Source organism: Zootoca vivipara, chromosome 16 (assembly GCF_963506605.1).
Source record: "Zootoca vivipara chromosome 16, rZooViv1.1, whole genome shotgun sequence".
NCBI lineage: Eukaryota > Metazoa > Chordata > Lepidosauria > Squamata > Lacertidae > Zootoca > Zootoca vivipara.
Genome location: NC_083291.1, coordinates 10,644,830 through 10,672,282, shown reverse-complemented (window position 1 = coordinate 10,672,282; position 27,453 = coordinate 10,644,830). Strand labels below are relative to the sequence as shown.

The following is a 27,453-nucleotide window of genomic DNA, read 5'->3' as shown; positions in this document are numbered from 1 at the left end:
GTACAGTAGATATCGACAGGTCTTTTACAAGGTTCCAAATAAGCAGGTATGTGTGTTCCAGGCTTCATACCCTACATCTCAGGCTATTAGTATTTCCTAGTACTAATAGTTTGCAGTTTTCTCCCAGAATAAATGTGATTTTCCTCTGATTGTACTCACACAGTTGGCCTGAATATTCTTGCCAGGTGGTGGAGGAGAATCTTCCTGTTTTTCAGGTACAATGGTTCATGTAAGTTAGAATCACAACTTGACCCATAAAGCATGAGTTGAGAAGAGAAAAGGAAGTGTATTGTGCTGGCTAAAGTAGAGGATAGCTCAGATGGCAGAGCATGAAACCCTTAATCTCAGAGTTGTGGGTTCGAGTCCCACTTTGGGCAAGAGATTCCTGCATTGCAGGGGGTTGGGCTAGATTATTTCCATGGTCCCTCCCAACTCTACAATTCTATGACTTCTGTGGCAAAGATTGCCACATGTATAATAAATGTGAACTCCCACAGGGTGGAATCCAATGGCATTCATCTGCCCACAAAATAGATACCATTGGCTCAAGGGATTCCCTGCGTAACCCCCAAATTTGCCACAGAGAATTTGGAGCCAGTTATGGGAGTTGGGGGGGGTGGGGGAGAGGAGAAATTTCATCGTGTTAGCAGACGTTTCCCACTGCATTTAATGAGGCTTACTCCCTAGTAAATGTGTTTAGGACTACAGGCTGAATTCTTGAATGATCTTCTATGTCATAATTTCCTGGTATGTGGAAAGCTAGTAAGCCAGGGGAAAGGGTTTGTGGCTTGGCCTTCTCGTTCGTATTCTAAATATTTATGTATAGGTTTTTCTTTTCTAAAGAAACAGATTCCCCACTCCTGAAATGTGTGATTTCCATTCTGAAGTCGATAAGGCCCAGGAGGGCGTTATCACATATTTTCTCTCTCAAATGTGTGCGTTGGCTTTATGAGGAGAGTTTTGTGGCGTTTCCTTCTGGCCCATAATAAGCAAACTCCACCAGCCACCACACTGCTTGGCTGTTTTCCTTGACAACTCCCAGCTGAATTATGAAAAAGTATGTACTTATACCATTAGATGATAAAAAAATTCTTTACCTCCAATCAACGGATAATAGAAAGCGTTTTATTGTCAATCAGATGTAGAATTCAGCAAAAGTTCATCTCCACACTTTGCGTTGAAGTTAAAATTAATTTCCTTCACCTTTATATATAGATATATTTTTGTAAAAAATGGTCAAAAGTTATATTATAAAAGAGAAGAAAGAAATCACAGCAATAAATTAAGATGAGAGAGAGAGAGAGAGAGAGAGAGAGAGAGAGAGAGAGAGAGAGAGAGAGAGAGATTGGAGGAGGAGGAGGAAAACCACCCAGGAGGGGGAAAAAAATCTAGGAGCAACCGCAGAGAGACTAAAGCAGGTTTAAAATAGATTGTGTTTTAAAAGGTGCTTTCAAAATGCTTAAAACAAATAGCAGCATAGAAGAATCATAAATACAAGTGCACATGTGTCCCTCCTAAAGTTCTCCTTTCATCAACCAAAACAGTAGTACTCGTCGGACTCAATCTTGGGATGTTTATGGAGGGACTGTGAGTCATCTATAAGAGAAGAGTCACTGAACTGGTCCATGTCTGAAGGAGTACGTTGGCCGGGGACATCGTCCGCCAAAGTGTCCAGGTAGCTCCCCACGGAGATTCCATCCAGCCCATCACTGCCGTCTTGCAAACTGTTGTAGCTGCCTCTCAGCGAGGTCTCCTGACTCTCTAGCAAGCTGCAGAGGCTGCCGCTCAAACTGCTGCCCCTGCTGGTGATCGTCCCTTTTTCTTCAATCAACCACTTGATCGATTCGATGCTTTCATTAATGATCAGTAGCTGCCGCATTAGTTTGACATCTGTGGCTCGGAGATCAACCTGCGTGCAGAAGAACAACAATTCATCAGTACACTGGATTCAGATCGATCAACTCATCCATGGACTCAAACTGACACACAATTGTAATAATTCAGTTTCATCCTGTTTTATGTGACCCAACACAGGCCTGCTTAGGAATGCATTAACGTTCAACCCATTGGTTTGAGTCCTCCCTTCTAGAGCAGGAGAAAACAGGCTTGCTCCATTTTACATGTGGCAGCCCTTGAGATATGGCTATCTCCTCTGAGTCTCCTCTTTACCAGGCTAAACATCCCCAACTCCCTCATCCATTCCTCATAAGACTTAGTTTCAAGACCCTTGAACATTCCAGCTTGTCAATATCCTTCTTAAGTTGTGGCACCCAGAACTAGACACAGTATTCCAAGTGGGATCTGACCAAGTCAGAATATAGTGGGAATATAACTAGGGTTGTTGAGCTTTTTAGAGGAAACCTCCCCCCCCCCAAAAAGTGGTTTTAAGCTTTTGGAGCTTCCCCACCCCACATCTCGTTGCCATACATCCAAGTTTTCCCTGACATTTGGCCAATTTGGCAACATTCTCCCCTGATGCCATTTGTACACCTGAAAACCAGGACATGTCAGGAATTTTCCTGATGCATGGCAAGCCTAAATATAACTTCCTGTGAGCAGGACTTGAGACTTCTGTTGATGCAGCCTAGAACAGCATTAGACTTTTTGCTGCTGCTGCATCACACTGCTGACTCATTTTGAGTAAGAACACTAATCTTAAAATGAGTATTTAAGAATAAAGATAAGCACTAGATATGCTGTGATTCAGATACATGCATAAACACACACAAACAATACCGGTATTTTGTGGTACACAATACATGTTGATAGTCAACAAGGTTTCTTTTATATAAAAAAATGAATACAAATTATTGTGTAATGTAGTCTTTTATACTATTCACTTAAGCCTTCTGTTTTTCTATATATGAATATAACATCTGCATTGTTCACTCACAATGAACTGGAGGAAGAAAAAAAAACATTCTAGACTCTGAGGAAGTGAGCTCTTTATCTTGTTTTGGCAAGCCTCCTCTCCCCCCATATAATTCTTTCCATAGATTCTTTTAAAATCTCAAGTCTGTCAAAATATCCTGAATTACACACTGCCTTCTTTTAAAAATTATTGCTCTGGTGGTTTGGATCAATGGTTCCTGACTACTGGCCAAAGAACTGGTGCATTATTGCTCTTCCTCCACAATTCCCACATCTGTTGCGCTCCTTCCTCCCCTTCTATTCCTCTCACATTTCATGAACCTTCCATGACTGTTCCTCCCTAATTTTCCATGCCCCTCCTTTGTCCTCTGTATCACCCACCCGCCTTTCTAAGGAACCTAGTTCCACCATACAAGTTCCTTCATTTGCCCTGCAAGTCCCTCCTGGATCTAGCCAGTCAAAAAAGCAGGGGTGAAGTTTGAACCTCATGCTTGGGGACCCATTGTGGTCCCTTCCAGGTCTCGCCATCTGACCTCTGGACACTTGGTTGGCCAAACACCTTCTGCAACCACACCTTCCGCAGGCCACACCCCAAAATGGCCTTGCATGGATGGAATGTGCTCACCTAGTGGGAAGTCAGGGAGGGGTGTACAGAAACCAGCCTACAGAAAGGTGACATTTCTATTCAGTTTTGCCCACGTTTGCCTCTGGGCCTAGCCACTGTTGGTACGTGGCCCACAAAAAAATTGCACAGATGGGAATGCAGCCCTCAGGCTGGAAAACGTTCCCCATCTCTGTAGGTACTGTGACTGCCAAGGTAAAGGTAAAGGACCCCTGGACGGTTAAGTCCAGTCAAAGGTGACTATGGGGTTGTGGCTGTCATCCCGCTTTCAGGCCAAGGGAGCCAGAATTTGTCCACAGACAGCTTTCCAGGTCATGTGGCCAGCATGACTAAACCACTTCTGGCGCAATGGAACACCATGATGGAAACCAGAGCGCATGGCAACGCCGTTTACCTTCCTGCCACAGCGGTACATATTTATCTACTTGCACTGGTGTGCTTTCAAACTGCTAGCTTGGCAGGAGCTGGGACAGAGCAATGGGAACTCGATTGCAGGGATTCGAACCGCCGACCTTCTGATCCGCAAGCCAAAGAGGCTCAATGGTTTAGACCAGCAGTGGTGACTGGTGCAGTAGGATGAGAGAGAAAGCAAGGAATTGGGAGGTGGGACACTGGTGGAAATGCTTTTGAAGGAGAAACCTACATAATTTCCTTCTTCTACCTTACTTGATACCATTTTTTCCTTAAACTGGGCGACTGAATCCTGAAGTCTTGTTTGGGAGACGGCGGCAGAAAGAGGAGCTACAGTTGTGCTTCCAGCTGCCTTCTCACCTGTTTCCTGGAGATCTTGGAATGCAGGAACACAGATCTTTCAAGCATATCACAGATGTTATTTGAATTTCTTTAAGTGTCATTTTTAATTGCCTTCAAATCCTCCCCTATGGAAAATGAATTTTAAACTGCCAGCAAGGCAGCATCACAAGCACTTAGCTGGATGGTGGATTCCGGAGTGTGTCAGCTGTAGTTCTAATTGTACTTCCAACCTATCATTATGTTAGAAATGCAATGCTATTGTGATTAAAGACTCGCCTATCTCTACCCATCTTGCCTGAACAGTCTTCCATGTGCAATAGATGTAAAAAGAGAGAGAGAGGCACCCAAGCCTAAAGGGTGATCATTATCACATTAGCAAATTTCCTCCCATTTGTAATAATAGCTTGGGAGCAACATGAGTACAGTGCATTCCAATACTTGCTTATTCAAAAGGCAATACTACTGAGGTCAACAGGGCTTACTTCCAAGTAACCAGGCATGGGAATGGAGCCTAGTTTCTTAAAGGGTAACTACTACAATAACAGCAGCCATGGTTAGGAACTGATGTAGCTTTTCAATATTATAAAAACACAAGAAGACCTTACTGGATCTGTGGAGAGAGGTTTGCCAATTGTGTTATTGAGCTAGATCTGATCCTATAGTTTGTATTGCCTGTATTGTATAATTCTGATTGTGTGGCTTAGCCCCCATATTCCTGGGATGCTTTTCTCCTTAAAATGCTTTTAGTGCCTCTGTGTCTCTGTGTTAAAGTGTAATGAAAACATTCAATAGCTAGACAGGATGGGCTTGCCAGAAAGCACAAGGAGCATCAGGAGATGCTCAAGGTCTACACCAGGAGATGATGCATATATCAGGCACAAGAGGCAAGATAGTCAGGGACTCAAGCCCCCCCACTCAAGGCTGCTTGAGGATGCTACCGGGGTAGCATGAGTCAGCATGTGTTTACAAGAAGAACCGGACACAGGAAGATCCTTATATGTACTTGTGACCCCCCTTGTGTTTATGAGAAGGACAGGATACGGATTTTCCTTATATGGACTTGTAACCTGCAACCCCCTTGCGTGCGCACATTTACAGAGGAGGGAGAAAGGAGCCCAAGAAGTGTATACAGTGGTACCTCGGTTTATGAACACAATTGGTTCCGGAAGTCTGTTCATAAACTGAAGCGAACTTTCCCATTGAAAGTAATGGAAAATGAATTAATCCATTCCAGATGGGTCCACGGGTTCATAAACCGAAAATTCATAAACCGAGGTGTTCATAAACCGAGGTTCCACTGTAATAATCTTTGCAAATTTGTGTTTCTTTACTCTTGTCGTGAGCTGATCACCAAGAGTCTCTTAAATTTAAGAATTAAATTCTTTCTCTGGATTCAACCCTTGGTGTCGTTGTTGACTGTCTCTGTCCCTGCCTGGGCGCAACTTAAGGACCCTTATCAGCTAATAAGGCTACATTTCAAGCCAATGGCCCATCTCATTCAGCATCCTGTTCTCAGTCCTCCCCACACCAACTTTGTGTAATTAGCAGCACTGAGGGAAATCCTCATACATGGTCTGGAGTAGGGCTGGGTGATATCACCAGCGAAACATTGTGATATATGAATATATAACAATGTCTGAAATAAGGATGGAACTATGTGATTCTTGACTGTGATTCTATAAATTTGATATATAGTCAAATGCCTTTCTATATCTTTAACACTAACAAAACAAGATATTCAATATTTTCTTCAAGTTGGTACCCCTGGCAGGGAGCATTTCCTAGCAGCCTTCTGCTGAGCGGCTAAGCACCAGTGAATCGGTCTTGTTTACAGGTGTGGAGAAAAGACTGGAGCTCAAGATTTCAGCAGGGAAATGTTTCTGCGGAAGTAGAAGGGTTGAAGAAGGCTGTCCTTAGTCCTGAGTCTGACACACACACAGACACACACACAGACACACACACACACACACACACACACACACCATTTCTGCTGCAGCAGAGGTATCATTTTAATATTTTTCCCAGGTTGTTTTTCCTCCCCTTCAACCAGAAGCTCACAGGAGCTCAGCTCCAGTAACTCTCAGGTGGGCACCGTTGCCATTCTAAGAGAACAAGGGAGAAGTTCCTGGTGAGCTCCGTCATCTCTTTTTCTAGAAAAATAGCACAGGTTTTACCTATTGGTGCCAACATGCCTAAGATGGCTTGGCTTCCTAATATGGAGCTGCCAGGGCCGATTTCACAAAATGCCATGAAATATAGGATGCCTCAAACCAGCACATCCAAGCAGTGGTGGAAACCAAAAGGCAAGCTTGAATTACAATCCACAATCAGGAGGCTACTTCCTTGTCACCCTACAAGTTCCCTCTCCACTTCCCAAGTCTACAGAACCCCGCAAAACAGAGGCGATGTTCCGTTCAAAGACTGCATTTGAACGATAGGCACAAACCATTCAGGACTATTAAGTCCCGAGGATTTCACTTGGAGAGATTTAGGCACATGCTTCAATAAACTCAAAGAAGCTGAAATGTTTTTAATTTTGGCTGGCTCATGCCCTGTTTTATTACTATTTTCCATTCATACTGTTTGTCCATCAGTGCTTTATTTTCCTATTATTATGTTTCATTATGTTTTTAATTTCTTCTCTTATCTATATGGAAAATATTTCTGACAGCACACATTCAGAGTTCCAATTTTATTTTTATAGCTAGGTTGGACCTGTTTTGTGTGGAATATAGATTAAATTTTCCACACCTTAAAACACCCTCACATACACACATGTAGCATGTGACTGGTGTTTTTTTTAAAAATAATAATAATAATAATAATACTTGCTTTTCATTGTATAAACACTTCTCTCATTACTGGCTGATTTTCTGCAGTGTGGACCATCCCCTTTTCTTCTTCTCATATTGCAAGGGACTATAGGAACTGACTATGACAATCTAAACAATGAAGCAGCAACCTTGTGAAATCTGGATTAACTACAAGTGCATTGAGATGCTGAGTATCATTTTCAGTGGCAGCTCTATGTATTCTGGAGAATGGTGCATTCTGGGGTGCAGCATCTAAGATTTGTAGGAAAGCCATACAGAACCCCGTCCCATGAAAGGGTTCATCACACATGTATTTCCTCTTGTTCCGTTCCCAATAAGGCTTGCGGAGCATGTGATGAGTTCAATGGCGATGGTGCACAATATCCCGGGAGGGTTTGGGAACTTACCATGCAACTATAACCTGTAATGACATAGGACGGCTAATTGAAAGGGAAGCCAAATGAGTGCTGAGACCAACCAGGATATTGGCTTCAACATAGGTGACTGCAAAGGTTTAACCAGTGGTGGAAACAAGGGCATGCAACTCAACCCTAAAATACCACTATTACCAATTGCTACATATCTGTTATGGCTTCGCTGAATTAGATCTGTATCAGGATGCTTCAATTCGAATCAGTGGAGCTGCATAAAAGTGGAGTGGAAGATCATACACAGAACCATAAGACTATTCCTCTGGTATACTTAGATCTTGGCACGGCATGGCAATTATTGGTACAGCCGCTTCAAAAATGAATGAGAAGGTTCTGCACATGCAAAACACCCATTTGAGGAGCAAACTGTGTTTTTTTAAGGGATGGTTTCATGTGCTGCATCACTAGCATTTCTTTTTGCTTATTGAAAGAGGTCTGTGGAGCTCCTTCGCATCTGCAATGGTGCTAATTTATCACGGATTGGGGCTGAGCATCCTAGCTTATGGAACCAATGAAAGTCAAAGCTCAACACTGAGACTTAGGCCCAGTTGATTATAGCTTCTTTCCCTTCACTTTCAAACCAATGTGTGAAACAGAAGCATAATCAGCTGCCTCGATGGATAGACTACATTTTTTTTAACCCTATTCAATACGGGCAGCCACATGCAGTCATGTATGTGGGTATCTGCAGTTCGTACAAAAGATGACTAAGGAAGGCAGGTGTGCTGAAGACTCTACTATATGCCTGCATCATGCCACAGATGATTTCATCACCAGATGGGCATGCTAGGGTCTAAGACTCCATTTGGTCTTCCTCATTCCTATGATCTCAGCTTCAAGAAGGGCTAGTATTTCCCCCCACCAATTCCTGCTCTCTGTCTTTGAAAGTCACAGTATGATTCCCAAAGCCTCTTGTACATTTGCCTCCATCTATGATGCCATGTATGGGTTGTGGGTGGCGCTGTGGGTTAAACCACTGAGCTTAGGGCTTGCTGATCAGAAGGTCGGCGGTTCGAATCCCCACGACGGGGTGAGCTCCCGTTGCGCAGTTCCTGCTCCTGCCAACCTAGCAGTTCGAAAGCACCTCAAAGTGCAAGTAGATAAATAGGGACCGCTACAGCGGGAAGGTAAACGCCGTTTCCATGCGCTGCTCTGGTTCACCAGAAGCGGCTTTGTCATGCTGGCCACATGACCTGGAAGATGTACGCTGGCTCCCTCGACCAATAGAGCAAGATGAGCCCCGCAACCCCAGTCGGTCACAACTGGACCTAATGGTCAGGGGTCCCTTTACCTTTATGATACCATGTATTTCTCTATGTACAGCACAATCCCACAGACATATTCTCAGAAGATCCACTGGTGTCAATGGGACTTACCCCCAGGTAAGTGGGTGGCAGCAATGCAGCCTTAATCTTCTTTTACTTGCAATGTTCCTTGGTTTGCCATATACAGTGGTACCTCGACTTACGAATGACTCGACAACCGAATTTTCCGACTTACAAAGAAAACTGCGGTGGTTTTAGATAGGGTTATGAAGACTTATGAAGTTTTCCATTTCCAATGCATTCCTATGGGAAATCGTGTTTCCAATGGCGTTTTTCGACTTACGAATTTTTCGATTTACGAAGGTGCCTTCGGAATGGATTAAATTCGTAAGTCGAGGCACCACTGTAATGAGTTACATTTGGACTGCACACCTGGAATACAGTTCTCCTTGGCTCACGCCATCAGCACCCCCAGCCTCTCTGAAAGGACACCAGGACAAGGGGAAGGCCATTCTGACCCCAACCATCAACCAGGAGACTAACAACTGCCTGGTTCTAAGCTACCATGAGGATCTTTCCATTGAGAGGAAGGGTACAAACTTTTTAAAGGAATGAGGCAGATGCCTGGAGTTATTGCTGTTGTACTACTACCACTACTTCCCATCTTTGAAAAGTATGGAGCAGCGATCAGACTAGAATTCTGAAACGCGCTGACAGAAGAAGGTGGAAGCTGCAGTGTGGACACCAAGACAAGGTCACTCTGGACAAGACTGAAAGACAGCAGTGCTTCATACAGAGACTGGGTGAGAAAGGACTTAACCCCCTTCCTTTATTAAGGAATCCAGCTCCAGAGTTCAGAGGAGAGAGGCCTGATTTAAGCACTGCTTGAAGGTTTGAGTACAACCTTTTTTTATGTCTTTGTTTATATTAATTAGCGAGATTTACAGCCCACCCCATCCTGAAGGCCTTTGAAATACAAGGGTGTCGTGCAGTCAGCAGCACATCTAATTGCAGCGTGAACTCGCTTCTAGCTGGACAGACTGAATGCCGCCATTCACAGCGAGGGCTGAAACATAAGCCCAACGTTTTCACAGCTGTGAACCAGTGTTGGAGCCATTTCGTTAATAGACTTGAACTCAGATAGGTGTGATTGGGAACTGAATCACTGCAATCTTATTTAGTCGCCCAAACATTCCAATTAAATTATACGATGCAAACTTCATAGAAACTCGTAATGATGGCTTCTGAGCCTCATTTTGAATCCTTTTCCATATAGTAAGAGGAATTACAGCTGAAGGAATTCCAAATTACACACACACAAAAATGAATGGGTGGGACAATGCTACTCATGGATTTCCAATCCAAACCAAGTAACCTGCCATCTTCCTCAGAGTACTAAGTGTTGAAGCAACTGCTTCTTTAAAAAGAGCAGTTGTTACAGTTTCTGTCACAGCCTTTGACCTTCCTGGTGTAGATATTGGGAATCTTTGGCCCTCCAGATGTTGTTGAACTCCAACTCCCACCATCCCTAGTCATTGGCTGTGTCTGCAGGGGCTAATGGGTGTCATAGCTTCCCCTATAGGATAGAAGTGACATAAAATGGAAGTAGAGTTATCTGTCCATTCCTAACAGATAACAGATTCCTAATAGAAGTAATCTGTCCATTCCTAACTCCCTACAGCAAGGAACACCTGAAGATGGCACCCATCCAAACACCTGGCAACTTTAATAATAAAATAATAATAATAATAATAATAATAATAATAATAATAATAATAATGGCATAGATGGCTAATCAAACCTATGTCTTGCATACAGAATAAGTGCTGTCATAGGGTGAAAATTCACTTGCAAGATATTCAACACCTATTTTAAAGGTAAGGACGGAGAACTTAAAAGTTATAGGCAATTCACTGTTGGATTAGCTAATGATTTACATTTGCAAAGAGATGAATAATGTTTTGCATTTCTGCTGGCACAGTGGCATACATATACATGATGCCAATGAAATTATATTAATTAAATACATGTCAGCCTTGGTTATATATATAAAAAAAGGTTAATGAAGTTTGGCTTCAATCATCTTTATCAATTAATCAAGCCTTTCCACCCCACCCTAAAGATCTGTGCAGCAAAATGCTATCCAACTGGAACTTACTCAAACGTTAAGTCACAATCATGTACACATGGTTCTCAAACTTAATCCATTCCGGATGTCTGTTCCAAAACCAAGGCGTGCTTTCCCATAGAAAGTAATTCAAAGTGGATTAATCAGTTCCAGAAGACTGTAACTAAAACTAGGAGGAGGAGGAGGAGGAGGACAGCAAAAACAAAAGCGCTATACTTGATCCGTTCCAGAAGGCGCAGCTTCTGATTGGTGCAGGTGCCCCAGAAACAATAGCTGACAGCCACATTGGACGTTTGGCTTCTGAAAAATGTTCGAAAACTAGAGCACTCACTTCCGGGTTTTCGGTGTTTGAGAACCAAGACATTTGAGTACCAAGGTACAACTATAAGAAGTTTTCAAAAAAGAAAAAAAAGCTTAGGACGCCTTGATGGTTCAGTCCAGTCAAATTTGACTATGGGGTGCAGAGCTCATGTCACTTCAGGCCAAGAGAGCCAGCATTTGCCCTGCATGGCTGGCAACCCTACTTTGCCAGTACAGTTGTACCTCTACTTACGTATCCCTCTGGATACAGAATCTTCGGGTTACAGCCACAGCAAATCCAGAAGTTTATACTTCCGGGTTTCACCATGTGTGCATGCACAGAAGCACTCTGTGCACCTTTCGCATGCGCAGAATCGCTCGATTGCGCGTGTGCAGAAGCGTGCCTCTATTTATGTAATTTTTGGGGTGCAAACGGACCCCTGGAACAAATTAAGTTTGTATCCGGAGGGTCCACTGTATAAGAGCTCTGAAAGAAGCAGTTTTGCAGCAATGACAGTGCTTTTCAGGCTGATGCTATAAGGGTGCATCTTGTCACCTTCCTCTTCTATTAATTACATTTGCTGCCACATGTTTATTTATCTTTGAAAAGATTCATAGACCACTTAATTATAAAACCTGCTAAGTAAAAATATAAATAAAACACCTCTAAAATCCAGAAGCGGTTTAGTTATGCTGGCCACATGACCTGGGAAGCTGTCTGTGGACAAGCGCCACAACCCCATAGTTGTCTCTGACTGGACTTAACCATCCAGCGGTCCTTTACCTTTACCTTAGAAAAGTACGCAAAGGAATGCTTTCAAACACAAGAGTTAAGAAACAGGCTGTTGCATGTCACACTGCTGCCCTGAATCTTAAAAACCAGATCTAGAACCAGTACCCCCATCCACACACCCCACGAAAGCATGAGTAATCTTTACATTGGTTTTGCCCATCCCCTATTTTAAAATTGTCTTCAAACACAATCGCAGTGCCAACCTGTCCGATGTAGCCTGACTACCTTTCAAGGACACTGACCCTTAAAGGAGCAGAGAAGCTGCTAACTAGTTGGATAATTAGCTTTGTCCTGTTAACTTGTAGCTGTAGTATCCCTCATTTGAAATTTTATTAGTTTGTTCATGTCTGGGGGGGGGCAGGGTGGAAGGACTCTGGACCCAGAAAAATTGCTCCCTTAAAAAACAAACAACCTGCACTTTTTCGTTATTGCAGTTGCAAAGATCCCAGGCCTTTGCAATCACAATTCTTTGCATCGGACTGGAAACACTAGCTGTGTGAAGTGTGGACTTGAGCAGCCCTTATAGCCTAACAAAATCCACGGATTTAAGAGCCCACGTGTAACGTCAAGGTTGTGTCCGAAGGTTATTTAGATCTGTAGGAGAGGTTAGTTACATATGAAAACTAGTATAAACAGGGGGCTAATTCATCGCATCTATCCCTGAATGAGCCTGGACTGATTGTAATAAAAGACAGATGTCTAGCATATGGCACCAGAAAGATCGGCAGCATGAAAAGACAGCTATTGAAACTCAAATGTTTCCTTTCCCCCCCTTTCATGTCCTTGGGAAACAGGGATGAATGAAGTCAGGTGGACTGGAGATCTTCAAAGCTATCCTGAATTAGTGCCGTTGACATTGCAGTTGTTTAATAAAAAAGACTAGGGCAGGGGAAGGCTACATTTTATGTGGCACACATTTCTCCTCCGAGGGGAGCAAGAAATGTGCTTAGAAAATCCCTAGTACAAACTTACCGATGTTGTCAGACACAGTAATACAAGTGTAAACATTTAGGTCAGTGCCCAGAGATAAGGAGCGGCTGGTGGTGTCAGAAAATTTTGGAACAGATGGCACACGATCAATTCGTTATTCTGTGCTCTAGACATCTGTCTCAAAGCAAGAAGGCTGAATTGTGGCTGAGTCATATAAACATCCAGGGGATAGACTTTAAATCTGCACATTATCTATGCCTGCCTTGACATGAAATTCTCCCCCCCCCCTCCCGGTAACATTGCTCATTCTTTGGAGTCACGGCACATACTATATATACCATATGTGGTATGAGTGGGACAACTTTTGTGTGTGCCTGAATTTGGACAGGTGAATGAGGATTTTGAGCTGCTGATCCCTCTTAATCCAATTGGTTTAGAGCCTTGCACTGTGGACTTGTGATCAGAGAGGTTTGGGTCATGACAAACTGCTAAATTGAGGTGTAAAAATAGGTACTTATAGGCACAAACGTTAACAGGAGCGTACAGAACACAGCGTGGTGGTAGGAGGGATATTCCCAACTGAATATCCCGAGGAACACACACCTGGCCAATAAGCTCATACCCTCCAATATTTCTCTGATGAAAATAGGGATGTCCTATTCAACAACCACAACAGGAATTTTATTATTTATACCCCACCCTCCTGACTAAATTCCCCCAGCCATTCTCAGCATGTTTGCCCAAATGGCAACATGGTCTCAAAGTTGGGGAAAAACCAACACTGTTCTAATTGGAGATGTTGTTGTTGTTGTTTAGTCGTTTAGTTGTGTCCGACTCTTCGTGACCCCATGGACCATAGCACGCCAGGCACTCCTGTCTTGCACTGCCTCCCGCAATTTGGTCAAACTCATGTTCGTAGCTTCGAGAACACTGTCCAACCATCTCGTCCTCTGTCGTCCCCTTCTCCTAGTGCCCTCAATCTTTCCCAACATCAGGGACTTTTCCAAGGATTCTTCTCTTCTCATGAGGTGGCCAAAGTATTGGAGCCTCAGCTTCAGGATCTGTCCTTCCAGGGAGCACTCAGGGCTGATTTCCTTAAGAATGGATAGGTTTGATCTTCTTGCAGTCCATGGGACTCTCAAGAGTCTCCTTCAGCACCATAATTCAAAAGCATCAATTCTTCGGCGATCAGCCTTCTTTATGGTCCAGCTCTCACTTCCATACATCACTACTGGGAAAACCATAGCTTTAACTATACGGACCTTTGTCGGCAAGGTGATGTCTCTGCTTTTTAAGATGCTGTCTAGGTTTGTCATTGCTTTTCTCCCAAGAAGCAGGCGTATTTTAATTTCGTGACTGCTGTCACCATCTGCAGTGATCAAGGAGCCCAAGAAAGTAAAATCTCTCACTGCCTCCATTTCTTCCCCTTCTATTTGCCAGGAGGTGATGGGACCAGTGGCCATGATCTTGGTTTTTTTTTTATGTTGAGCTTCAGACCATATTTTGCGCTCTCCTCTTTCACCCTCATTAAAAGGTTCTTTAATTCCTCCTCGCTTTCTGCCATCAAGGTTGTGTCATCTGCATATCTGAGGTTGTTGATATTTCTTCCGGCAATCTTAATTCCGGCTTGGGATTCATCTAGTCCAGCCTTTCGCATGATGAATTCTGCATATAAGTTAAATAAGCAGGGAGACAATATACAACCTTGTCGTACTCCTTTCCCAATTTTGAACCAATCAGTTGTTCCATATCCAGTTCTAACTGTAGCTTCTTGTCCCACATAGAGATTTCTCAGGAGACAGATGAGGTGATCAGGCACTCCCATTTCTTTAAGAACTTGCCATAGTTTGCTGTGGTCGACACAGTCAAAGGCTTTTGCATAGTCAATGAAGCAGAAGTAGACGTTTTTCTGGAACTCTCTAGCTTTCTCCATAATCCAGCGCATGTTTGCTATTTGGTCTCTGGTTCCTCTGCCCTTTCGAAATCCAGCTTGCACTTCTGGGAGTTCTCGGTCCACATACTGCCTAAGCCTGCCTTGTAGAATTTTAAGCATAACCTTGCTAGCGTGTGAAATGAGCGCAATTGTGCGGTAGTTGCAGCATTCTTTGGCACTGCCCTTCTTTGGAATTGGGATGTAGACTGATCTTCTCCAATCCTCTGGCCATTGCTGAGTTTTCCAAACTTGCTGGCATATTGAGTGTAGCACCTTAACAGCATCATCTTTTAAAATTTTAAATAGTTCAGCTGGAATATCATCACTTCCACTGGCCTTGTTATTAGCAGTGCTTTCTAAGGCCCATTTGACTTCACTCTCCAATTGGAGATACCAGGGGCCATTTCACACAAAGCTTTTGTTTGTCAGTAATAATAAGATCTCCAGGAAACAGGGTTGTTCTCCCCGCCCTCCAACTCTCTGAATCCTAAGGGTACTGGATCTATAATTTTCTTGGCAAGATTTTCCTCCATGGGAGCATTACTGGTTAAGGGAGGCTGATCTAACTTCCTTTAGAAATGGCTGTAGAAATAGTTAATCCAATGTAAAGTCAAGGTGGGCCGCATAAAGCAGTGGGTGGTCAGTCAGGGGCCATATGCCAGGATCTGGGAATGGACAGGGCCAAGTCTGCTTCCCCTCACACTTACACAAATGCACTCTCTCACACACACACACACATTCACTTGCAGAATCTCACTCAGGCAACCTACTCATCCCTCATCCCCAATACCCAGCCTCCCTCACACAGACATCCTAAACGTCGTGCTCCCTCGCAATCACACAGACACACAACTTTCACACAGATACAACCTCCCCTAACCTCTTTCTCCCCTGCCCTCTTCTCTCCCGCACAAACCATTTCTAACCTCCTTTCTCAGCAATTCTGAAGTACCATGCCTGAGGTCAAAAATGGAGTTCGTTGGGGGGGGGGGCAAGGTCAAAGCCTCTGCTCTCCATTGAGACCTGATGCAGCCTGAATGGAGCTCGGCCCATAGAGCACAAGCCTCTTTAGGGTCATGGGTTCGAGCCCCATGTTGGGCAAAAGATTCCTGCCATGAACTAGATGACCCTCGTGGTCCCTTCCAACCCTACAATTCTATGATTCTATGATTCATTGTCCCCATATTGCTGTTGGCAGCAAAGGGACAGTGAACCTGGCTGCACCGGGAGCACTGGGGGAGGCATATTAAAGCCCCAACTGCTGTTCTTTTGCTGCTAGTAACAGTCTCTGAGGCTTGGTGGGCCACAGACCACGTACAGTGGAACCTCGGTTTATGAACACCTCGGTTTACGAATTTTCAGTTTACAAACGCCGCGGACCCATCTGGAACGGATTAATTCACTTTCCATTACTTTCAATGGGAAAGTTCACTTCAGTTTATGAACGCTTCAGTTTATGAACAGACTTCCAGAACCAATTGTGTTCATAAACCGAGATACCACTGTATGTGTAACATAAAGCACCATAATCTTCCTAGCAAAAAAAAAATCTATTGTGTGCACTTGTTTCTAGCTTTACCACATCCTTCTTACGTTATATTATTTATTATTTATTATATTTATATGCCATATTTTTTTCCTCCAAGGTGGTGTACATGGTTATCTTTCTCCTCACTGTACCCTAACAACAATTCTGTGAGGTAGGTTAGGCTGAGAGACAGTGACTGGCTCAAGGTTACTGAGTGAGCGTCGTGGGTGAGTGGAGATTCAAATCTTGGTCTCCTAGTCCAACACTCTTATATCTTTCATAAGGGCCAACGGCACTAAAAGCTTTTGTTGGAAAAGTGATTCCCCAGATGCTATATGGAGTAGAACTCTGGGGATGGAATCAGAAGCTGCTAGAACGGCTTGAAATCTTCCAAAAAATTTATCTCAGAAGAATTCTAGGCCTCCCTCAGGGTACTCTGGCAGCCTTCTTAAGAGTGGAAGTAGGATTACCTTCTGTGTCTGCCAGGGCCCATTTAAGATTTCTGTGTTTTTTCATCAACCTCGCAGATGCCTCAAACACCTTATTGGCTAAAAAAGCCTTTGTATCTTTACAACATAATACTATTTGGCATCAAAACCTATTAGATATTGTATCCAGATACAATCTACCCGAGTTTAATACTCTTAAACTGTGGAGCCCTGATAAAGTTCGGGAATGGATCTTTGAAAAAGACGCCTTTTTAGACACCACGAAGATAAAAAATTATGGGTTTTCCTACTGGTTCCCCCGAGTAAAGGCAGTCAAAATCTGTGCCAACTACCTGGTGGATATCACTGATCCCACCCTTCGGAGAGCTTTCACCATGGCCCGGTTTCAAACATTGCCAACTGCATACCTGACCGGTAGATTTACAAAAATCCCAGCAGAACACCTTTTATGCCCTTGCTTCATGAAAATTAAAGAGGATCTTATACATTACCTCCTCTATTGCCCCATTTACTCGGGCTTTAAAGACGCGGTGCTGCAAACTATACCCAACTCTATAATCAATCCTGAAGATAGAGTAAAAATTTTGTTAGTTGATGCTAACCCACAAATTACCCATGTGGTAGCGGTCTTTGTGATGAAGGCCATGAAAGCCAGGGAAAGATTTATGGATGATAAAGTAAAGACCCCTTCATCATCTGTTTAACTCGTTGCTTGTTTTCCTTCTCTTTCTGTTTTGCGGGATGAAGGTTTTGTTGGGATAGTATGTAATGAATTTTAACATTTTTAATTATTGTTGTCTTGATATTTGTGTACAGGCATGGTCCTCACAATAAACGGTTTTGTTGTTGTTGTTGTTGTCATAAGGGCCAATGGAAAACAAACATGTTCAAATCATGGTAAGAAACAGCTCCAAGAACAATGCAGCCTACTCCCTCCTCTGCTCTTGAAATTTGTGCTTACTCGGTTGTTCTATTAAGGTCCTTTGTGAATGTACATTTTCTTGCTAGACATTACATGCATTAAATTGTTCTACCCAGAGGCCCTTGCAAAAAAATTAGCTAATACTAATTACTACAAGCATGGTATGCAATATTAAAATGCTAACATGAGATGGCTGATAACAGGCTTGGAATAAGACGGCGCATATTCTGAATGCAACTGAGGCAAACTAATATTTACATTTTGGTCTAATATATTTAGGAGCTATTACTGTTTTGGGAATGGTTTGGACATGGAATTACTTTATTCATTTATTCTTAAAACATCCTTAAGGGTTTTAATAAAGACTTTGCATTACCACTGTAGCAAAGGAAATGTTCTGCAAGGCTTCGGACAAGTTTTGCAATTCCTCACAGCAGCAATTACGGATTGGGAAGCAGCCACAAACCTGTTTGCTTCCCTAAACTACTACTGTTGACATTAAACTGGGAAGGATTAAGGTACAGTAGTTGAGTAACACAGCCCATTTGCATTGCCAAGTCTTCTGGGAACACACCTGTCGGTGGAAATGTTGTTATGAATGAGCCTAAGGGGTTGGGGGATCATTGCAGAACAGCCAGAACGTAAAAACATTATTACATTGAATATTAATAACATACAAATTAATTCTATAACTTCTTTTTTAATAATAATAATAATAATAATAGTGTTTATTATTTCCAGTATGTTTGCGCTCATTCGCCAGACAGCAGAAGGCACAGTACTTTGTCCCGAGGAATTGGGCAGATTACTGCCCGTGTGCTTTGTCTTATAGCAGGGCTGGTTCTAAGACACAGGGGCAACAAAGGTCCTTCAGCAAAAGTGCCCTGGAGTGGGCTCAGACTCCATCAGTGAAGCCCCCTGCCCACTTGTTTTTTCTCCCAGATGCCAAGCCTAGGAAATCAGCTGTCATTTTAGTTTTCTTGCAAGGCAACAGCCGCTGTCCCACAGCTTTGTGGGAAAATCAAAATGGCAGGCAGACTACCAACCACTTCCACCACATACCCTCCAACATCTCTCTGGTGAAAATATTGTTATTCAATAACAACAAGAGCAACAACAACAACAACAACAACAGCAAATTTATTATTTATACCCCACCCATCTGACAGGCTTGCCCCAGTCACTCTGGGTGGCTTGGCTCAGGGGTCGCATAATGCCACACCTTCCAGCATTTCTCTGATAAAAATTGGGATTTCCTAAGGAAAAGGGGGCCATTTCAGTATCAAATCAGGAACCAGGATGGCTTCTGTAAATCCAGGACTGTCCTGGAAAATAGGGACATCTGGAGGGTCCGCAGGGGTCCTCCAGCAAAGTGCCCTGGAATGTGCCCGGACTCCGTCAGTAGTGCCCCCTGTCCACTTGCTTCTTCTCCCAGATGCCCAGAAACCAAGGAAGTCAGTTGCCATTTTAGTTTTTCTGCAAGGCTACATCTGCTGTCCCATAGCTTTGTGGGAAAATCAAAATGGCAGGTGGATTCCCAGCCACTGCCACCATACATCTGCACCCGGGGGCTGGGAGGAGGAGGAGACTGCCCAAAATCAGTCTGGTGAACCCTGTCCGTGTGCTTGGGTCCCAGCTGCTGCCCAAGGGTGCCGCTGCCAATCATTTCCCATACCTTCCCTAGTTAAAAAGCCAGAGACTTTTCTAAACGTGAAAGCTGAGCATTTCAGGGAAGATCCTAAAGCAATCTTGGAGGGACCAGGCCTGCTCAGGACTATGGCTGTGTTTGGGATATCAACCTGTAAACTCGCGTCAACCTCTGTCTTCTTAAGTTCAAAGAGGTGTTGAGCTGACGTGAGCTGGAAGAGAAGGAATGGCTCCTTTCGTTCCAGGAAAGTAATTACATAAACAGTAGGAGGATTGTTATCTCTAAAGATGTTCATATTTAGAGAAACACAATGATATCTCAGAGGGAAGATTGAAATAGTCGGCGAGGGTGTGTAGCTGAAACAACCTTGGATCTCTTGTTCCGGGTGAGGAGTCCCCGTTTCAGCACAATGACTTTAGAGTCCTATCAACAAACTCAAGGTAGATAAGCAAAACAATGGCCTGTTCTTGAGATCTGAGAGCAGAGGCTATATGCAAATGCCTTGCTGGATCAGACCACAGAGACCAGCTTTCTGTCTTCTTCAGAAACCAGCCAAACATACCTAAGAAGCCTATGAGCTGGACAGACATAGACGCCCCAATTTTCATCAGAGAAATGTTGGAGGCTATGCTATGGCCACAACCTGGATCTGTTGTTCAAGAATATACTCTCATTGAACGTGGAAGTTCAATTTTTTAGCTGTACAATGGTACCTCCGGTTGCAGACGGGATCCGTTCTGGAGCTCCAATCGGATCCTGAGGTTTCTGCAACTGGAGGGACTGCTTCTGCATGTGCACATGCAGCGGTAGAGCACTTCTGCGCATGCACACACAGCAAAACCAGGAAATATACTTCCAGGTTTGCCGCTTACGTATCCTGAAGTTGACGTAAGCGGAGGTACGATTGTAATGGATAATATTACAGACCACAATCTTCTCCTCAGCTATGTCAGTGAACAGGAGGAAGGAGGAGATTCCTACAATGAATTCATACATGCCAATGTATGAGGGACGGGAACATTGTTGCCTGAATGAAGCCTTCTACTTCAATTTAAGAACAATGCCTCAAGTTCAGAACTACATGCACAAATGGGGCCACTAGGTTTTTTGGGAGGGATGTCCCCCCTCAAACCAACTTCTTGAATCCAGCTTCTGCTGGACTAGAACTACTTCATTTCATTTGACCCGCCTCTACTGTCGAGAGAGCTCATGGGCTGTGCATTGCTGAGTTCATTTTCAGACAGTTCTGCAGCTGCTTGAATAGGAGTGAAACCTATAGGTCTGTTGTAAATAAAGTTTAGTGAGCTCCTAAGAGAGCTGCTCTGCTCCAGAGGAACAACTTTCTGCTCATTAGGCAATGGCTTGCCCCACCCTCCAGCCCTGGGAGCCTTTCCCAGGCCATGGCTTTGAGAACAGCAGAAGCAGCTGGGAAAAGTCCAAAAAATATATGTTGTATATCCTTATTTCTCAATATGGTCCTTTTACATGGGTTTGTATGTTTTGCAGTATTTTATGCATTGTGATTTGCTGTTATTTTTTATTGATTATAGATTAGTAATTGTAAATGATAAGTGTAAACTGTTTAATTATTATTTATTATGATGTTTGCGTAATTTTACTGTTTACTATTGGATTCCAATAGATTATTGAATATTGCCTCATTTGATACAAGTTGTTTATTTTAAAATTATTGTGACTTTTAATATGCCTGGAGGATGCGGACCATTTGGATCCCTTCCAGTCAGGATTCAGGCCTCATCATGGGACTGAAACTGCCTTGGTCGAGCTAGTTGAACAATGGTGAAAGCTGTTTCCTAGTTCTGCTTGATCTCTCAGTGGCTTTTGATACAATCGATCATAACATCCTTCTGTACCATCTTGAGGGGCTGGGAGCTGGGGGAACTGTCATACAGTGGTTCCGCTCCTTCCTCCTGGGCCGTGTTCAGAAAGTGATGGTGGGGGATGAGTGTTCAGACCTGTGCCCTTACTTGAGGGGTGCCTCAGGATTCCATCCTCTCCCCCATTCTGGGAGAGATCATCAGGGTTTTTTGGCTGTGTGTCCATCAATATGCAGATGATACCCAGCTCTACCTCTTTTTTAAAATTGGAACCAGTGATGGCGGTGAAGGCCCTGTGTGAGCGCCTGGAGGCGGCTGGAGGATGGATGGCGGCTAATGGATTGAGGTTGAATCCTGACAAGACAAGTTCTGTTCTTGGGGGACAGGGGGCGGGCTGGTGTGGGGGACTCCCTGATCCTTAATGGGGCAACTGTGCCCCTGAAGGACAAGGTGTGCAGCCTGGGAGTCATTTTGGATTCAACAGCTGTCCATGGAGGCGCAGGTCAATCTGGTACGCAGCTCCATCTGGTACGCAGGCTGAGACCCTACCTGCCTGCAGACTGTCTTGTCAGAGTGGTGCATGCTCTAGTTATTTCCCGTTTAAACTACTGCAATGCGTTCTACATGGGGCTACCTTTGAAGGTGACCCGGAAATTACAACTAATCCAGAATGCAGCAGCTAGACTGGTGACTGGGAGTGGCCGCCAAGACCATATAACACCTGTCTTGAAAGACCTACATTGGCTCCCAGTACATTTCTGAACACAATTCAAAGTGTTGGTGCTGACCTTTAAAGCCCTAAACAACGTTGGCCCAGTATACCTGAAGGAACATCTCCATCCCCATCGTTCTGCCTGGACACTGAGGTCCAGCGCCAAGGGCCTTCTGGCGGTTCCCTCGTTGTGAGAAGCCAAGTTGCAGGAAACCAGGCAGAAGGCCTTCTCAGTGGTGGCACCCGCCCTGCGGAACGGCCTCCCATCAGATGTCAAAGAGAAAAACAACTACCAGATTTTTAGAAGACATCTGAAGGCAGCCCTGTTTAGGGAATTTTTTAATGTGTGGCATAAATAAATAAATAATATTAATATTAGCAGACCCTGTGAATTGAATGGACACAACCAACCCAGACAAATTCAAATCAATGGGAGTTGGGTAAAATTCAGTGTTAGTGAGCACCTTGAGAGGCCTTATTTTTGAGAACCCATTAGGCCAGGCATCCCCAAACTGCAGCCCTCCAGATGTTTTGGCCTACAACTCCCATGATCCCTAGCTAACAGGACCAGTAGTCGGGGAAGATGGGAACTGTAGTCCAAAACATCTGGAGGGCCGAAGTTTGGGGATGCCTGCATTAGGCTTTCAAAATTTTCACTGTCATTTTTTCCCTGCACAAGTGTGTAACATATCTGCAACACGCAACACGTAACATACGAATCCCTGATTCTGCAAGTTATCAGCAGCGCAGTTATCTATCCTCTTCAAAAGCAAGGTGCCGAGCTAAGTATGTGGCTGCAGGAATTCATTGGAGGGAGGAATATACTCTGCACGTGCTCGGTGACACATTTTCTTTATGATGACATCATGATATTCCAGGAACTAGCCATGGTACTGAGAAGAGATTCAGAATTAAGACCAAGCCCTCGAGAGCAGGGCAAGGGGCAGAAAAAGAAGGAAAAAATGGGAGGTGTGGGTGGGTGGAGTTCATTTCCAGGGGGAAAAGGATGGAATCAAGTGAATGCCAAACAAAGAGGAAAAACGTCTGTTGGCAAGCTGGTTCGCTGGGAAAAATCTGATTCATGGAAAGCGCTGCCTCTTTATATAGTTTTTTATCCCGTCCCTACCACTTCGTTCTGAGCATGATAAGAAATGTGCCAAACCCACAATTGGGCCCCATTCCTTACTTTCAAGGTATATTATTTCCCATAAGGACTGTTTCTTATATTTCAGAGCATCCAAACTCATTACAAAATACTGAATCCTTTGTGAGTCAATACATAGATATTGAGGGATCCAGCAACAGCAGGCACAAATTATTGACAAATGCTACTTGAGCATTCCCCCTCTCCCCTTTCTTTTTCTGCATATAAACCTATAGGGCTTGGCCACAAGATCTGTTCCTCCTCTACTCTTGATTCCATTCTTTTTAGAGCAAGACCGCAGGTGGAGCCCTGCAACATGGAGTTTCCTGTGGAGTTGTCACACCCACTTCTCACATTTTAGATCCAGTTGCCAGGCCTACAGACAATTAATTGCCTGTAGCTGTTTTGTGGGCAGGTGACTAGCTGTGCCTTATAATGAGGATTAAGTGCTGCAAATGAACACTGGGAGCACAGCCACGCTCTCCCACTCACGCCGCCCACGCCAACCACACACACAAGCACAGCACAGTGGCAAAAATAAAACACCTCCGGGATTCAGTTCTAAAAACAGAAATGCCGAGTGAGTCTCTCAGCCTTGATTGGAGCCCCTATCTTATGAGCAGCAAAGCTTAACTCTAGATCTGTAGGCTCCTGACTCCAAAAAGGGAGTGCGAGAAATGCTTTCTTCACCTGCTCAGAGGCACTCTCCTTTTTATTCTACTGCTTTTTTAAAAAACTTCAAAAACTGGCCCTAGCTTGAGTTCGGCATCTTAAGCAGCCCTCGCTCCAATACTTTGTAACGGATGTCGCTGAGAACTTTACTCTTGGGTTTCTGACATCATTTATTCTGGCGGAGAAAAGAGAGGAGAGTGCTCCAAAAAGAAGGAGCGCGGCTCTTCGAATTGCACGAGAATCGCACCAGTTCGGCATGTCTCCCAGCAAGCGCAAAACCAAGGCTTGCTGACAGCAAGCGGCGCGCAAAGGAGGAGAGCGGAGTAATGGTTAGAGCCCTGCCTGTCCTTTGTTGTTATTTCGCGGCGGTGCGCCAGGGCGCTTGAGCTGCGTACTCTACTCACCATTTCTTGCCGGAGGAGGTACAGTTTGGTCTCCAGTCTCTCCAAGGCGCTGGAGCTCCTGCTGCGGAGTATGGCGGCTCTGGGGCCCAGGGAGGCGCAGAAGCCGGGGGTGGCAGGCCCTCCGGCGGGCTGCTCGGGCTCTTTTTCCCTGGCGAGGGAGACGGCGGGCTCCTCCCCGCGCAAGGAGCGCGCCAGGCTCTCGGGGACTTTGCGCCCCAGCTTGAGCTCGACGTCTCGGAGATCTGGCACGGAGCAATCTTCCATGGCTTGGCAAGCGGAAGAAGGAGGCTTTTCGGATTAAGCGAGCTGTACTCGGCGGCTAGGGAAGGCGCAGAGAGGCGAGCTTTTCAGCCGCGCCGCCCGGCGCTCGCCGACCTCTCCATGCCAGTCCGCGCTCGGTAATCCAGGCGCGCAGCCCGCGGCAGTCAGAGGCGGGGGCGCACGGCAGCCGAGCAGCGACAAGCCGGCCAGGCGACCCGCCGCGGGAGGCAGCAGCAGCAGGAGAAGCCGCTGTCGCCGCTTCTCGGCAGCTGCATTATTTGGATTTTGCAAACTCCAGCCTTTGCGGTTGTTGCACCAGCTGCCTGCGCCGGAAAAATCAAAACAAAAAACCGCGAGCCGGGCGGCTGCAGAGTGCAGATCCCCCGCAATGAAGTTGCAAGGAAGCAAAAGCCAGCTACTGCTACTTGGAAGATCAGGAGGGAGAAGGGACTTCTTGGAGAGTTGCTGCCCTCCTCCTCCACCCGATTCCGATCCCTTCTCAAGTCCGGTAGACTTGAGTGATCAGCTGGAGTGAGCGCCCTCCCGGATTAATAAGCACGCTCAGCTCTGCTGCTGAGCGATCCCGGCGCGCGCGGGTGTTGCAAGAGCTCCCTCTATATCCCCCAGCAACAATTACGCAATGACTCCGCTTCCTCCTCCGATGCAACCGGTCCTACTGGCTCGTCTATACGGTGCGGCCAGTTCAATCCAAGTCGTTTGAGTATTGCCGAAAGGCAGGTGTACGAGAGGAAAGACAGCCCTTTAACGCAATACTTAGGGGACTCCTCATATTCCCTAAACGTTTCCAGCATTTGTTAATTTATGGCCCTCTATACCCGAAGAAGCGTTTCCACCCCCATAGGGAGTGGAACCAGGCAGAGGGCCTTCTCGGTAGTGGCGCCCACCCTGTGGAACGCCCTCCCATCAGATGTCAAGGAAATAAACAACTATCCGACCTTTAGAAGACATCTGAAGGCTGCCCTGTTTAGGGACGTTTCTAATGTTTGATGTTTTATTTTATTTTTTTATGAGTTGGAAGCCAGCCAGATGGGCAGGGTATAAATAACAATAACAACAACAATTTACTATTCCTATCTAGCCGTGATCCAATAGCATTGCAGTCTGAAGGCAGCATAGCCTTGGTTAGGATTGTTCTATCATTCTCTAGTTCAGGGGTTTGTCATAAAGTAATTCAAGTGGAATTTATGACAAAAAAATTGCAGGATGCAGTAATCCTGTTCAGGGTTCTAGTTCTAGCTAGCTGCACTCTTACAGGATTCACCATTTAATTCCTTCTCATTCCTCCAGCTATGTTTCAGAAATCAATGGTGACACTGATCATGTTCAGTCCTCATTGGGGTAGTTTAGTCCCCCTCCCTCCCCACTTCTGGGAATCTTGGCATTCCCCAAGAGGTCTCCTCTGCTGCTTGGTTTGTGCCCTTTTGGGTTCATAAGGGTTCACAGGCAGACAAGTTTGTTATTAATAAGGATAGCTCAGTTGGTACACAATGAGACTCTTAATCTCAGGGTCAGGGGGTTAAAGCCCCATGTTGGACCAAAATATCCTGCATTGCAGGGGGTTGGACTAGATGATCCTGGTGGTCCCTTCCAGCTCTACAATTCTATGATTCTATGTGGGATCTAAGCATTCAGTATGGGTGCTTCCAGACTAATTGGTGGGAGGGGTTCAATTGTGTATTGACAACTTCACATTGCACAATTAAAATAGATTTTGCACATTTAGGCAATGAATCCAAAAATAATCTGGCATTTTGGGTTCTTCTAGTTGACCGGCCTATTGAGCATTCATCCTGATTTGCTTGCAGGGAGATTAAACAATGCTGACTATTTAATGAGCATCCATTCACCTTTATTTGCTGAGAGGTTAGATGATGTTACAGCAAAACAAGAGTTACCCCACACTCTCTAGTGCCATTCCCTGTCACTTTCCTTAACCACAAAAAACACATTTCCTTAACCACAAAAAAACCCACATCTTTGGGGTATGTGGGTTGGTTGAACAGGCTTCCCTTCCCATTTTAAGTGTTCAAACTGTATTTGCCAGTATGTGATTCAATCCCACCGGAAAATAGCAACAGTCTGGAAGTGCCCTTTGCAGGAAGGAAAGTGATTGGGAAAGGCACTGGAATGTGTGAGAGAGCAGTTGCTTGATGTGATGTCATGTAACCTCCCTGCAGAAAAATCCCAATGAATTTTCAATACACAGTGGGCATTGTATCACCCCCTGCAGACTTTGCATGAGCAAATCAGGATGAATGCACAATAAACAGGTCATCTGGAACGACATGTTTCCTGCTTGGCAGGGGGTTGGACTGGATGGTCCTTGTGGTCTCTTCCAACTCTATGATTCTATTATTCTATGACATGTACACAGATAGCCCCATATATATATATATATATATATATATATATATATATATATATATATACATATAGACATATACCCAGCAATATAAATAGGATTTTATAGAGCTGTTCAGAGCAAATTTGTGCATGCAGTACACACACACACACACACACACACACACACACACACCATTTATTTATATGTAGCACCCTATTTTATTTTATTTTTGTAAAAATGCCCAAAGGTGTCTAACAAACTGAATACACCCCCCCTCTACAAATACCACTTTTTCAGTGCCACCAATTTTAATCTGGGGGGAGAACTGTTCCAGTAATTGGCTATGCGGAAAATACCACTTTATGCACACGTTACCAAATCAGCTCCCACTGTAACACAAGAATTGGGTATGACTGACAGGTAGCATCTTTATGAAGTTTCTCACACAAAACTCTTAGTTTCTGAACTGCTGTTAATGAAAGAATCCTGGCCCGTAAGAAGGACAAGTGAATTGCTACACGACTGAATATCTTTAACAGAGAGTGTTGCCGTTATTTCAGAATAGCAACAGGATTCTGGGCTTGCTAAGGCCATATTTGCTTGCTGTCTATCCCCCAGCCTCCAAACTGCGGGCTGAGGAACAAGAGATGCCTTGGTCTTACTACATTACT

The 27,453-nt window shown here is 44.4% G+C and overlaps 1 protein-coding gene across 1 annotated transcript; it reads right to left on the bottom strand.

Annotated features, from left to right (window-relative positions):
* Positions 1-1,105: 1,105 nt before the first annotated feature.
* Positions 1,106-25,093, bottom strand: LURAP1L (leucine rich adaptor protein 1 like). The gene is made up of 2 exons (XM_035097016.2): positions 24,157-25,093; positions 1,106-1,909 (listed from the first exon to the last, which is right to left on the bottom strand). The coding sequence occupies exons 1-2, from the start codon at positions 24,418-24,420 to the stop codon at positions 1,532-1,534; spliced, it is 642 nt and encodes a 213-aa protein (XP_034952907.1). The 5' UTR covers positions 24,421-25,093; the 3' UTR covers positions 1,106-1,531.
* Between the last annotated feature and the right edge of the window lie 2,360 nt (positions 25,094-27,453).

Coding starts and splice junctions, on each gene's coding strand:
- LURAP1L (XM_035097016.2), bottom strand. CDS start 24,420: ATGGAAGATTGCTCCGTGCCAGATCTCCGAGACGTCGAGCTCAAGCTG. Junction 1,910..24,156: donor ACCTCCTCCGGCAAGAAATG/GTGAGTAGAGTA, acceptor TTCTGCACGCAG/GTTGATCTCCGAGCCACAGA.